This window comes from Leuciscus leuciscus, assembly GCF_965113295.1.
Source record: "Leuciscus leuciscus genome assembly, chromosome: 6".
Taxonomy (NCBI): domain Eukaryota; kingdom Metazoa; phylum Chordata; class Actinopteri; order Cypriniformes; family Leuciscidae; genus Leuciscus; species Leuciscus leuciscus.
In genome coordinates, this window is record NC_138730.1 from 3265666 (window position 1) to 3277882 (window position 12217).

The 12217-nt window shown below is 36.7% G+C and overlaps 1 protein-coding gene across 2 annotated transcripts in view; it reads left to right on the plus strand.

Annotated features, from left to right (window-relative positions):
* LOC309501924 (solute carrier family 22 member 23) overlaps positions 1–12217 on the plus strand; it is a 55639-nt gene that overhangs the window by 19935 nt on the left and 23487 nt on the right. For both annotated transcript variants that reach the window (XM_082174215.1, XM_082174214.1), the window contains 2 exons: positions 1735–1838; positions 5249–5403. In XM_082174215.1, coding sequence (XP_082030341.1) covers positions 1735–1838; positions 5249–5403 — 259 coding nt within the window. The remainder of the gene's footprint in view (positions 1–1734; positions 1839–5248; positions 5404–12217) is intronic.

Below are 12217 nucleotides of genomic sequence, written 5' to 3' on the forward strand. Positions count from 1 at the left end.
TCTGTCGTCTGACTGATAGTTCAGACTGTTTTAGCCAGTAAAATATATAATATTTATATAATTAGGGGAAAAAAATATTGTGGTTCACGTGTCTTTGATATGATTTGAATGATTTTTCAAATGGAAACAAGAATAACTTTGATTGTTAGTAATATTTCAAGACGAACACTTACTGGACTGAAGCAGCTTCATTTTAATTGATTATACAGACATCATTTATTAGAAAAATCATGAGTATCAAATATGATCAGGCTTTTGAGGAAGGTTTATTTGTTCATCTCTCAATCATCACTGTATTGCATTGCATTATAAGTTTTAAAATTACAGAGCTTTGATCATAAAACTAAGCATTTAATCATCTAACTAAGACATTATTGGGAGATATTGATACTTATATGCATTTTATGCCAGTATCTGTCATACTATTATAAAGATCTCATTGATTTGCATTACAAGCATCAGACTTTCAACTTTTTGGCCTTATAAATATCAGCATATGCACCAAATTTGGGCCTCTGAATAAACCTGAGTTTTTTTTTTCCTCCTGGAGTTTGAGCTTCATATTCTCACTATATCATACTATATGAGCCAACAAGCTTAATGTATCAAATATAATACAAAACATAAAACACATATGCAATTTTTTTTATTATTATTATTTTTTTTTCTGGCTGTTATTTCATATGTCAGGCTTTACAGGGTTGAAACAGACATGAAATACTACTTTTATGCAATTTAAAGGTGAGAGAAAAACAACAAACAAACAAATAAAAAGACTAGAGCCTGTAAACAACCACCGACAACCCTTAGCATCATGCTAGCAAACATAGTGGCCGCTATGTTGAAATCACATGACGTGCCAGATACTCACCTTATCTTGGTAACTCCCCATTATCAAACACTTCCTGCTGGGAATTTTGGGTTTATTTTGGGTGACAAACACACCTGTGAATAGGCTTTTTTTAATGTTTGTCTTATGTGTGTTTGTGTTTGTATTGTCTTTGTAAGTATTCCACCTGTTCTTGCAAAAAAAAAAAAAGTATTCTGAATTAAGTGATTAGACATTAAAAACAAAAACAAACAAAACAAAAAATGTAATAAATTAGGGATGCACGATATATCTGCCACCATATCGGTATCGGCCGATATATGATCATTTTGAATGTTATCGATATCGGCCCGATAAGAAAATTTGGCCAATATATTAAAGCCGATAAATAATGTATTATTTCCTCCAGCTGAGACACTTCAGATACACACTGTTCAACATGATGGGTTTGAATTGCTTGAAATATGATTTGAATCACTTCAAAAAAGGAAAATAGAGTAAAGTGCAACATGTGCAGCGCAAGTCTGTCATATCGGCTACATATCATTAAAATGAGAACATTATAATCGTGTGTTTGGGACATGGCTTTTAATGCTGAGACTTTTGATTTTGTAATCAGGCTCAAAAATTATATAAAAATTCAAATTTAGATTTATCAGGCAATATATCGGCTATCGGCGTTCAAATATAAAGAGTTATCGGTGGTAAGAGTTATGATGGTTATCGGTATCGGCCAAAATGTTCATATTGGTGCATCCCTAAAAAAAAATGGTGGTTTAGAAAAACGAATTAGAGCCACCAAATTGTTAACAGTAATGGCACATTTTAATAATCATGTTTCTTCCTTTGGTGACAGAAAAGGTTGAAATGTTTTGAATAATAACTCTTTTTTTTTGTCCCAACAGTGGAATCTAGTGTGTGACTCCGCCTGGATCGTTCACATTGCCAAGTTTTCCCTGTTGGTGGGCTCCATCTTTGGATATTTGGTGTTGGGAGTTTTGGCAGATTGGTGAGTATGTCTAAAAATGTCTTACTTGAATCAAAACGGATTTTCTTTCAGATATTGATGCATTAAAGAGTAACTTCTCTTCATTATAACACTGTGTCCCAAACATGATAGAGGTGGATAGAGTAACCAGAAGTACAAGTAGAAGTAGAAGTACAATTATAATGTTAATAATTACTTGAGTAAGATGATCCAATTAATATAAGTAGTGAGTTTCTAGTTACTTCAGATGTCCAAAAACCATGTTAACATCATAATTGTTGTGGTATGTTAAGTGGTTTGTGTGTTTAATAGTTTAATAGTGTTTTGTAAAATGTAGTACAGAGTTGTTTACTAGCTGCACAACCTACAGCCATATGGGAAAGAGATATTTGATGTAGTCATTTGATTTGATTTTATAAAAATGGAAACTTCTCCATGGCCTCAAATGGCCTCTCACAGTAATCCTTCCCTGTTGTGTCACACAGCCTGTTTTATTTACATCTGAGCGATATATGCAGCCAAAAGTGAGGTGCTGACGCGAAGCACAGTGATTTACAGTCAGCTGAACTGATTGCTCAGTGTTTATAAAGAGAGCTCTCTCTTTGCACTCCTTCTGTTTATAAACCATTCGTAATTTGAATGTTGTCAAGTACATACTGCAAAGTGATGGGAGCGACAAAGATATTTAAATGATTCCCAAATCGCAATGATTGACATAGTAATAACTATAAAAATGGACGGGGAAACATTTGATATGTCAAAATAGATCTAACATAATATTTTTTTATGTTCAAATATGAAAATAAAATAGCTAAATAGTTCCAATATTTTATTGACAATTTTATATATTTTTTTTATTATTTTAATATACAGTAGCTGTGGTATTGAAACTGGTACTGAGAACTACTTGAGCTCATGTTAAAGAGCTGGTTTTATAGTCTCCTACATTTAGGATAAATAATTGATTGTTTCCAAATGTGTCTCATTTTAAAAGTGTGCAAGCGTATTTGCTGCATTTTTGTGACTTCATGGTCACAGTCATTTTCATTGTGCTGGTAGACATACGGTACATTGTCCCATCGTCAGTGCCGTCAACATGGGACCAAATATTCTAACAGTGTCTTAACTTTCCTTACAACTTCTATATTTGCAATATAGTATATGATTTTTTCCCAAGCAATGTTAATTTGAAGAAGACAAATCAATAACTGCATAAGGCAATGCTTTTTTTTATAGAGAGGAAAAACAATCTGTTCACAATTAAAAAAGTAAATATAGCTGCAAGCAACAATTATGGGGGCCAAGCACAAAGAAGGAACGATAAGTTGTGCAAGCATCAGACTTACTGCAACAATGAGTAATCTAAAACATTTTAGACGATTTTCATTATAATGGTTGAAAAATCTTAAATAGAATCACTAGAAATATGATTTATTTGTATATTACTTTTGACCAATAGGTGGCGCTGTGGCCAAATTGATGTGGTGTGGTCAGAGTGAGGTGACAATGACACATGCAAAGTTTGGTATCAATTTGCCAAAGCATTGCAGAGATAAAGCCTCAGGGTCATTTTGGCATCATGCCTCAACTTTGTTGATGTGTTCAATTATAGCGTTTTTGTCTATTGACACGAAATCCATTTTAACCATTTTGGTTAAAATTGGACCAATGGTCTAGGAGGAGTTCGAAAAAGTAGATAAAAAATATATATAAATTGCGGGCAGGAAGTTTGGCCAAATATGGCAAAATTGGTATTTATGTTCTCTGCATGACCCAAGGAATCTATTAAGACTATTGTAAGTTTTATTACAATAGACAAAACTAATCAAAAGATATTAGCATTTTTTGAAATTCCATTATAATTTTTTACCACAAGGTGGCGCTGTCTCAAAACGCTTTGAGTACCTGAGTACCGCTTTGAGTACCTTAGTGCCGATGCCACATACCGAGTTTCGTAACGATACGTTAATGCGTTTATCAAACATAAACATAAAGCATCTTATGACAAAATGGCCAATATGGGAATATTGGGGACCATATGACTCGGCATGCTGCAGCAAATCTGAAGAGGCCAGTTTTGTGATTTTGGGGCAAACCCTTTAGAAGTTATAAGCAAAAACAGCCATTTTGCATATCTCCTGATCACTAGGTGGCACTCTACCGAAACTGTGTAGGTAACCTCAGATCATGGTTGTCATAACACACACCAAGTTTGGTCAGATTACGTTTAAGCGTTGTGGAGATATAGCCTCACGTTTATTTTGCCGTGCTTTTCGTTGAATTCGTTCGCGCATTATTCGAGAACCGTTTGACTAATCACCTCGAATTCCATAACTTTTTGTCAGCATGGTCTGAAAATGATCTGAAAAGTTGGTTTTACAGAAAATTCTAAATTTCATGACGGAAAAAGACGTCTTGAGCCAAGGAATCTGAAGCCCTTATGGTTCAAAAGATATTAGCATAAACATGAGTGCAAATTTGGACGGTTAGTGGCAGTAGAGGGATTGAGTTTAAGACTCCAAAATTGCTGAGTTTAATGTTCAGACTATCCTCTATCTGTGTGCCAAATTTCATTACTTTTTACCATACGGTTCCATGGGCTGCATAGACTTAAATAGCAGAAGAAGAAGAAGTAGAGGAACGCTAATGATTACTATAGGAGGCTACACATCTTTGGTGCCTGTGCACATGAATGAAATGATAAATATTCACAGTTTAACAATTGTACAAGAGTAAGAAGGACCCACTTAAAGTGTGTTTTTTATAAAGTATTGTTTAGCAAAACATTACTTAAGTAAACGTAATGAATTACTGCCCACTTCCATATTAATTAGAGTTTGTAAAGACAGTAAGAACTGCAGAATTGATTATTTATGCCAGTTATTTGAATAAAAAGTTTATATGAATCGTACTGTGTTGTTCGTACGGTGATTACGCTTGATCTCTTTGACTTTACATGTCCCTTCTATTATGAAACAAAGTTTTTAAAAAGTTTCCAAGCTCAAAAGTCACCAAATTGCAGGAATGACCAACACACAGTATAATCACACTAAGCGATTGTTTATATCATAGCCAAATGTACAATATCCTATGGACCAGCTCTAAACTGCTCAAAGTGGACTAGAAGGCAATATTGTAATACTTCAACATTATGAATTTCACAGTCCTGCATTTAAATATGTTTGCCGATCCAGAATCCAACATTAGCACAACACCAGCGTGAATAAATCATTTTTGAGTGGCATGCCCCTAATGATTGCTTGCTTTTGTACAATAAACAAAGCTACCGTGCTGAATCACTTAATGTCATATGATATGATCTAATACAAATTCTGGTTCCTGAAGCAAAACCAGTTGAACCACTCTGTATACACCATTCAGCAAAATGGCTTTTTGATGAAATGCTTCATTTTGCCTTTTCTAACCCTCAGGTTTGGAAGGCACCCGGTCCTGATCCTGTCCGTCTTCTTCATGTTAGTTTTCGGCATGACAGTGGCCTTCTCTGTGAACGTCCCGATGTTCAGCACCCTGCGCTTCTTCGAGGGGTTTTGCTTGGCAGGGATCACACTGTCCCTCTACGCACTGAGTGAGTAACACTCTCTGTAATTCAACACCGTCATGCTGCTCTTAGGTGATGATACACAGGGCAACTTTTTGAGCAATGTTGCTGGGCAATCTTGTCGAGCGATTGTTGCTTGGGCACATTCCCATTGAAAATGGGCAATACATTTCTATCTGGATCATTTAGATCAGTCGTGGGCCCTGTGTCTCATCTGGCTGCCCGTTGACGCCAACATTGCCCAAAAAGTTGCCCTGTGTATCATCACCTTTAGATTAAACTGCTTTATTAAGAGCTGGGCTTCAGACGACAACATCATTCTTCATTTATCTGCAATATTCATGTAGTAATCTTTTTCAGAGGGCATTTCTTGCATTGCTCACAACTGCAAAACAAATCAAAAATATATATAAACATTCACATTAAATATACACAATAATACACATATTGAACTACATTAACATTAACAACAGATATGGATACAGTTCAAATTTATAGTAACATTTAGCATTCATACACCTGTCATAGATATTGGCATTTGAAAACATTACAATAGTTTTTAGTGTTTTAGCTTAACTCTGTTTCTTTATCTTTCTACTGTGACAAATACCCTGATAACTTTTCATAATGTGGGTCAATGTTTGGGAGCCACAGAAAAGCATCAGGGTGTTTAAGTGTACAAAACATTGGGCGCATGGATGGAGAAAGAGCTCCTGCTTTGTGGAAGTCACATGATCAGAGTCACATGATCAGGCTCAACTGATTGTATTGTATAAAGATTTTCATTCCTTCATCAGAAGCTCATTGTTGCTCCAGAGGAAAGGCAAAGGATGTTTTTTGTGAACTGGACTGTGATGGATTGAGATTATTAAATGTCAATAATGAGTTTAGTTTGAAATACTATCTCTTCTTTGTTAGTATTAGTTAGTACTAAGTTATCAGTGAATTGTGTGTAAATCTGTTGTTTGTTTGGCTGTTGGCCTTATAGATTTCTTTGTTCTAGACAGTTTTTTACTCAATATATATGATTTGTGGCTCTCTCATAAAGGTCTTCCCATGAGACACAAAGGTCAATTAGGGGCTCTCTACTCTATTGCAGTTGGTTATATTCATTCAGATGGATTACGCGTAGAGTAAAGGTGACCTTCTGCATGCTTAACAGTGAAGACATGTTCTGATGAGTGATAATCCTCTTTAGATGAACTCTGTTGTTGCAGTAATAGGGTTTGAACCAATGGCTCACCTGACTGTCTGATGACTGTTGTAAAAGTGGGTACGGTGGCCTTTCAGTTTACTTGTCATAGTAATTTGCTCGACTCCATCTACCTTGAAACGCACTCCCACAAATAGACCCGGCCTGGACTATTGGCGTGCTTCAGGCGTTTTAATGGGTGATAATGAATCATACAATAAAAGAGGAGATAGAAACAATTTTTCACTCAGAAATTTCTATTAAATTTCATAAACAATTACAAAGAAACTGCAAGTAAAACATTGAATGAAAAGTAAAAAAAATGATTATACTGCAAACTTTGAAAATATCCTTTTTACAGTGTGCATAACAAGTGACCTGTGCAACACCACATAACTATTATTGTTATTTTGAAATGCTGTTCTGGCACACAATGAAATGCAATAACTTTAGGCATTCCATGTTTTTCATGCTACTTTTAAATATCCTACTTTTCATTACTTGCCCTTACGACATTCAACACTCAAATGACTTTTCTTCAAAGTAAAACATTCATGTTTGGCCTTCTCAGTACATGAGAAAGGACCAGGGGCTGCCAAAGTCCAAAAATCACCATAACATATCATAGCAGTTCTTCTGAAGTCATATGATCGCTTCATGTTATGAGCATACCCTAATTTGTCACTGATAATCACCTTCTGGCAGCGCTCGTATAATATTCTTATTTAAATGTGGGATGTGAAAGGGAGAATTGCAGTTGCTATGTAAATTTCTTCCCTGCTAAGCCCAGCCCTTGAGCCTGATGCCACTGGCAGGAGACAGGACAAGGTTGTGTAGATACAGATGAAAAACAGTCTGTGGTGAGTAGGCAGAGGACACAGCAGTTTCTCTCAACAACACTTGTTAATATTTGTTTAATGTGCAGAGTCGGCTATTTGCTATTACTGATTGATCAGTCGTTTTCAAGCATTTTGTGATTCCGATTAATGTCTTGATTTCTAAATTAGGGTCAATACCTTTGCAATGTTAAGTTAACTGTATTAATATTTGGAAACATGTGATGTGCAAGCAGGACTGGGTCATTTGATAATGTTGGCCAATATCAGTCTTATTTTCCTGAAGTAATTTCTGAAATCAAGCATAAACAGTGAAAGGTGAGCAATAGCCAATGGGATTACAGCATTCACTTTAGTCTCGCCCTCTGCCAAAGCAACCCGCGTGCAGAGGCTTCTGCTTAGTCTTAAAGGCTTTGATTTTCTGCAAATGATTATGTTTGCAAATCGAACAATGACTTGTCAAAAAAAGAACAAAACAGGAACAGAACTAGGCAAGAACTAGACTAGACAGGACTAGAGAGTCAATCTACAGAATACAGAATACAAAAGGTCAATACAAACCTGACTGAAACAAGACTAGGCTAGACTGACTGGAACAGGCTGGAGACGGACCAACTTAGGGAACGATTTACCAAATAACTGAGTACAAGATGAGAGTGTAAAGGAGAGAGAACAAGGACAGGTGGAAATAATTAAGGTCAGTGCAGCCATGAATCAACTTAACAAAGGAGACTGGGGTTCGTGTCTCGCAGGCGGTCGATCTGTCCCGGACAATAACATGTTCTGTGTTTTCACTCCACGGCCAAATAATGATGCATTGCTTGAAAATCATGAAGTGAGTCATGAAGACTTGGCTTGGTAACCTTCCTTTTTATTCATAACAATGCCTTTGTAATAGTTTGTTTAGTTGCCAGAAACTTTGTGCCAAAAACGTTAAAATATTTATAAAAAATTATAATTTTCATCCTCATTTTCACTTTCTGTTTAGAATACTATGTTTCAAAGGGCATTATATCTTCCAGAAACGCAAGTGTAGGAGCAATAATTCTTTGAAATGTCTTATTGGTTATTCACTGTCACGGGGGCACAGGTGATCACTTCTGTTTTCTTTATTATTTCCTTTATTGTTTGAGCTAGTGCTGGAAGGGGCGAATAGCGGGAGCCAACTTCCTGTTGACCGTATTGCATTGGTTAGATCATGGCTACATACTGTATGTCATTGTCAAGCTGAAATAAAAGTCAAAATCAAGCTAAGATCGCCACTCTTCCTTTAGTAATGATATGTGCGAGCGAGTCACGAGCCGCCTCTATGTGGCTATTGGATGCCGCAAAGTAAGTAAACGTAATTGGCGAACACGGTATCCACATAATCACGTACCTATATAAGTATTGCACAAGCTACACTAGCATATATTCAACTTGACTACGCTTTCTTCATGCAATATATATTAATATTCAACTCAAGTAAACATTGTTAGTCCATGTGTTGATTAGTTGATTAGGTGCCCTGACTGGCAGCATGTTGAGCATAATTAAGAAAACAATGACACGAACAAACACAAACTTTGTTGTTTAAAAGATTTATTTTGGGCATTTTTGGACAGTAGTTAGACAGGAAGTGAGGTGGGAGATGGGATCGGGAAAGGTCCACGAGCCGGGACTCGAACTCAGGTCACCTGAAGCACAACTGCACTACATGTGCTTGCCCACGAGACTATCGGCGCCGTCAACTTTGTTGTTTAATCGCACTTGTAATTAATGTTATTTCAAGGAGGCGATCTCTGAACCCTTGACCTGTCCTGTCACGGCCAAGTAACCCATCCCTGAAACCTCTGTCTGCTGGATACGACCGAGAAGACTGTCTTTGAACTCTTTACCCTCCCTATTACATCCAAAGAGGTAGTTTCTGAATCCTCTGCCTCTCTTGTCATGGCCATGGAGGTTGTTTTGGACTATCCGTGCTCCCTGTTATGGCTAAGGAGGCCATCGGTGAACATGATGTGCTGTTACGGCATGGAGGACACTTTTGGACTCTCTTCAGTCCTATCTGCTCTGCTGTGGTGGTCTTCTGCTCCACATTGGTGGTATCCAGTGGTGGTTGCTGGCTTCACCTAGGTACCCTGCATTGCCCCAGTTTCTTTACCCACTCCCACCTCCAGGACCCCTAGCCCTGTTACACCTCCATGCCACCAACTGGAGTTTTGGTTTGTTGTTGAGCGTCTGGAATCGGCTGTCACGATGTCCCCTGTGTTTTGTGTTCTCAGACACTTGTTTTGATATTCTGTTGCCTTGATGTTTCTGGTTTCACTTGTGCCTTGTTATCCTTTGGCTGTTATCCTTTGGCTGTTATCCTTTGGCTGCGTCTGGAAATGTAGGCCGTGACTTGCCCTATCAGGCAGAGACTCTGCAGGCAGCCGTTGGGCACGAAGGAACCTCACCAAACTGATTTCGGACACACTTCTGAGGCAGCGTAACGGTTTAATGATCTACAGCAAAATAGAGCAAGCATTGGTGAAAACTAAGTGAATATTTAATGACTACATCAAGGTTATTTTCGTAAACGAAAACTGAAACTAAGACTAAAACTATTGGTCAAAAAAACGTTTTCGTAAACTGAAATAAAATATAAATTTCAATATAAATGATAAACTAAAACTAAACGAAACTAACAACACTTACTGAAAAACTAACTGAAACAAAATAATAATAAATAATCGTTTTCGTAATTTCGTAAAAAGCTCTCATCCTGTAGGCCTACCGAAAAATCACTTTTTTCCATTCCACTGCGCTACTTTATTTTTCAAAGTATGATCGTTGCGCTCGAGTCTTGCGTCTTCTGCAGCATCACGTGCATGACACGAACCGCGACACTCAGGTTAAAGGATAACTGTCGCCAAAATGCAACCTAGGGTCTTTTTGTTAATCTACCCGAGGCACACTTTCATTTAAAAGCATTATTAGAATGGAAACGAGCCAAAAAGAGCCTAGGTTGCATCCTTTAAAATAAGTTCAACTTTTAAAAGACGCGTATCGAGACCGTGCACTTTTTCCCCACGGCGCCCGCGTCTTTTTTTCAGTTTTTCAAAGAAAAAACGCTTTCTGTGTGAACCAGCCCTAAGAAGCAGAAATGGCCAAATAGGCTAAATATATCCATCATGTCTAGACCTTAGCAAATACAGCTGTACCTTAATTCCAGGTAAGATAACCATCTCATGTGAAACTAGCCTAAACAAGATAGGCCTACCACACATTATAGACAAGATACCACACTGAGCAGAAAACTGAAAGAACAGATAGCATGTCCACAGCCCAGAAATAGATGTATATTTGTCAGAGTAGAAGTATACTAAATGTCTGGTCTGAATAGAACATTTGAATATGAGTATATGATTTTAAACAATGCAATAGACAAAAAGTATAAATGGATCAATAAAAGAATAATGTTTGAAAGGATTAATCATAGAAATAACCTTAAAGAATAATCATAGTATTCATACGCATATCTTTTTCTTTTTCTTATACGCCACATTTAACAAGATTTCATTTTTAATATGAATGAGTATGAATTATTATTTTTTAATACTTTTTAGTTGCATTTGTTTGGTTCTTCGTTCATCCTCAAACTATTATTTTATTTTTATTATTAAGAGCTTTTCACAAGAGTTACCTGTAAACTGCAAACATTAAACTTTGCTGAAAGGAAATGTCTTTAACTGGAAGTGTTTTAGAATTACTAAAACTAAATATATAAAAACTAAATTGAAATGTGTTCACAAAGTAAAAACTAAAATAAAACTAACAAAACCATTAATGAAACTAACTAAAACTAAACTGAAATTTATAGGAAATTTGAAAAAATTATATTAAAATAAAAACTAATTTAAAAATGCAAAACTATAATAACCTTGGACTACATTTCTCGCTAGAAATGACATCATAAGTGGAAAACGTTGATCAAAAATGTACGTTTACACACAAACTGACGACCAGCCGCAACTTTCAGACGCCATCTTTATTGTTCTAGCTCAGCTGTCACAGAATGGAAAGCAGAGGATTGTGGGATATCAAAGGCAGTGAAGGATACATCTGTGCTGCCTTCACAAAGCTGTCAGATGAGAAACTAACACTGCATTTGGACGTGCTTTGAAACGTGTCCTCCGAAGGCAGCATTTATACGTTTCCGGGCGCAGCCTTTGAGGTCGTTGTCTTTAAATGTTGTTTATTTATTTATTTATTTATTAAAGCTGTTGCGTTTCCATTCCAACTTTGGATAATTGCCTCCTGTTCCCTCTGTGGATTATTATAGTCTTCCATGTTTTGATTTATGTTTCCCTGTTTGGATTATTGTCCTCATAATTTCTGTTTTGTTAATAAACTGCTGTAAATATATCCTTGCCTCTCCTTTTCCCTGTGAACCGTGACCGATGGACAAACACGAGCACACCTGCATAATTTACATACGCACGGGCCATTTAGAGGAAAATCACATCAAATACGTGACCATTTCAAATCCTGCTGTCTAGGTTGGAAAACAAAAACTCATATTTTGGGGAATTAGCTTTGAGGTCGGAAACTTGCAGTTTGTGTATTTCTTGAAGAGTAACCTCTTATATGTGTAAATATCATAGTCATTAAAAAGGTAATAAAATGGAAATCCCAATGCCGATGATCCATGATATCCCGGGAGACGACTCCTGGCTGTATTTCCCACTCACTGAAGAAGTGTTACATTTCTCTCATCCTTGGAATCCTAATGAGTTCACTCGTTTAATCATGTTGCTTTGTGTGCCATGGATAGAGACCTTTCGATGTA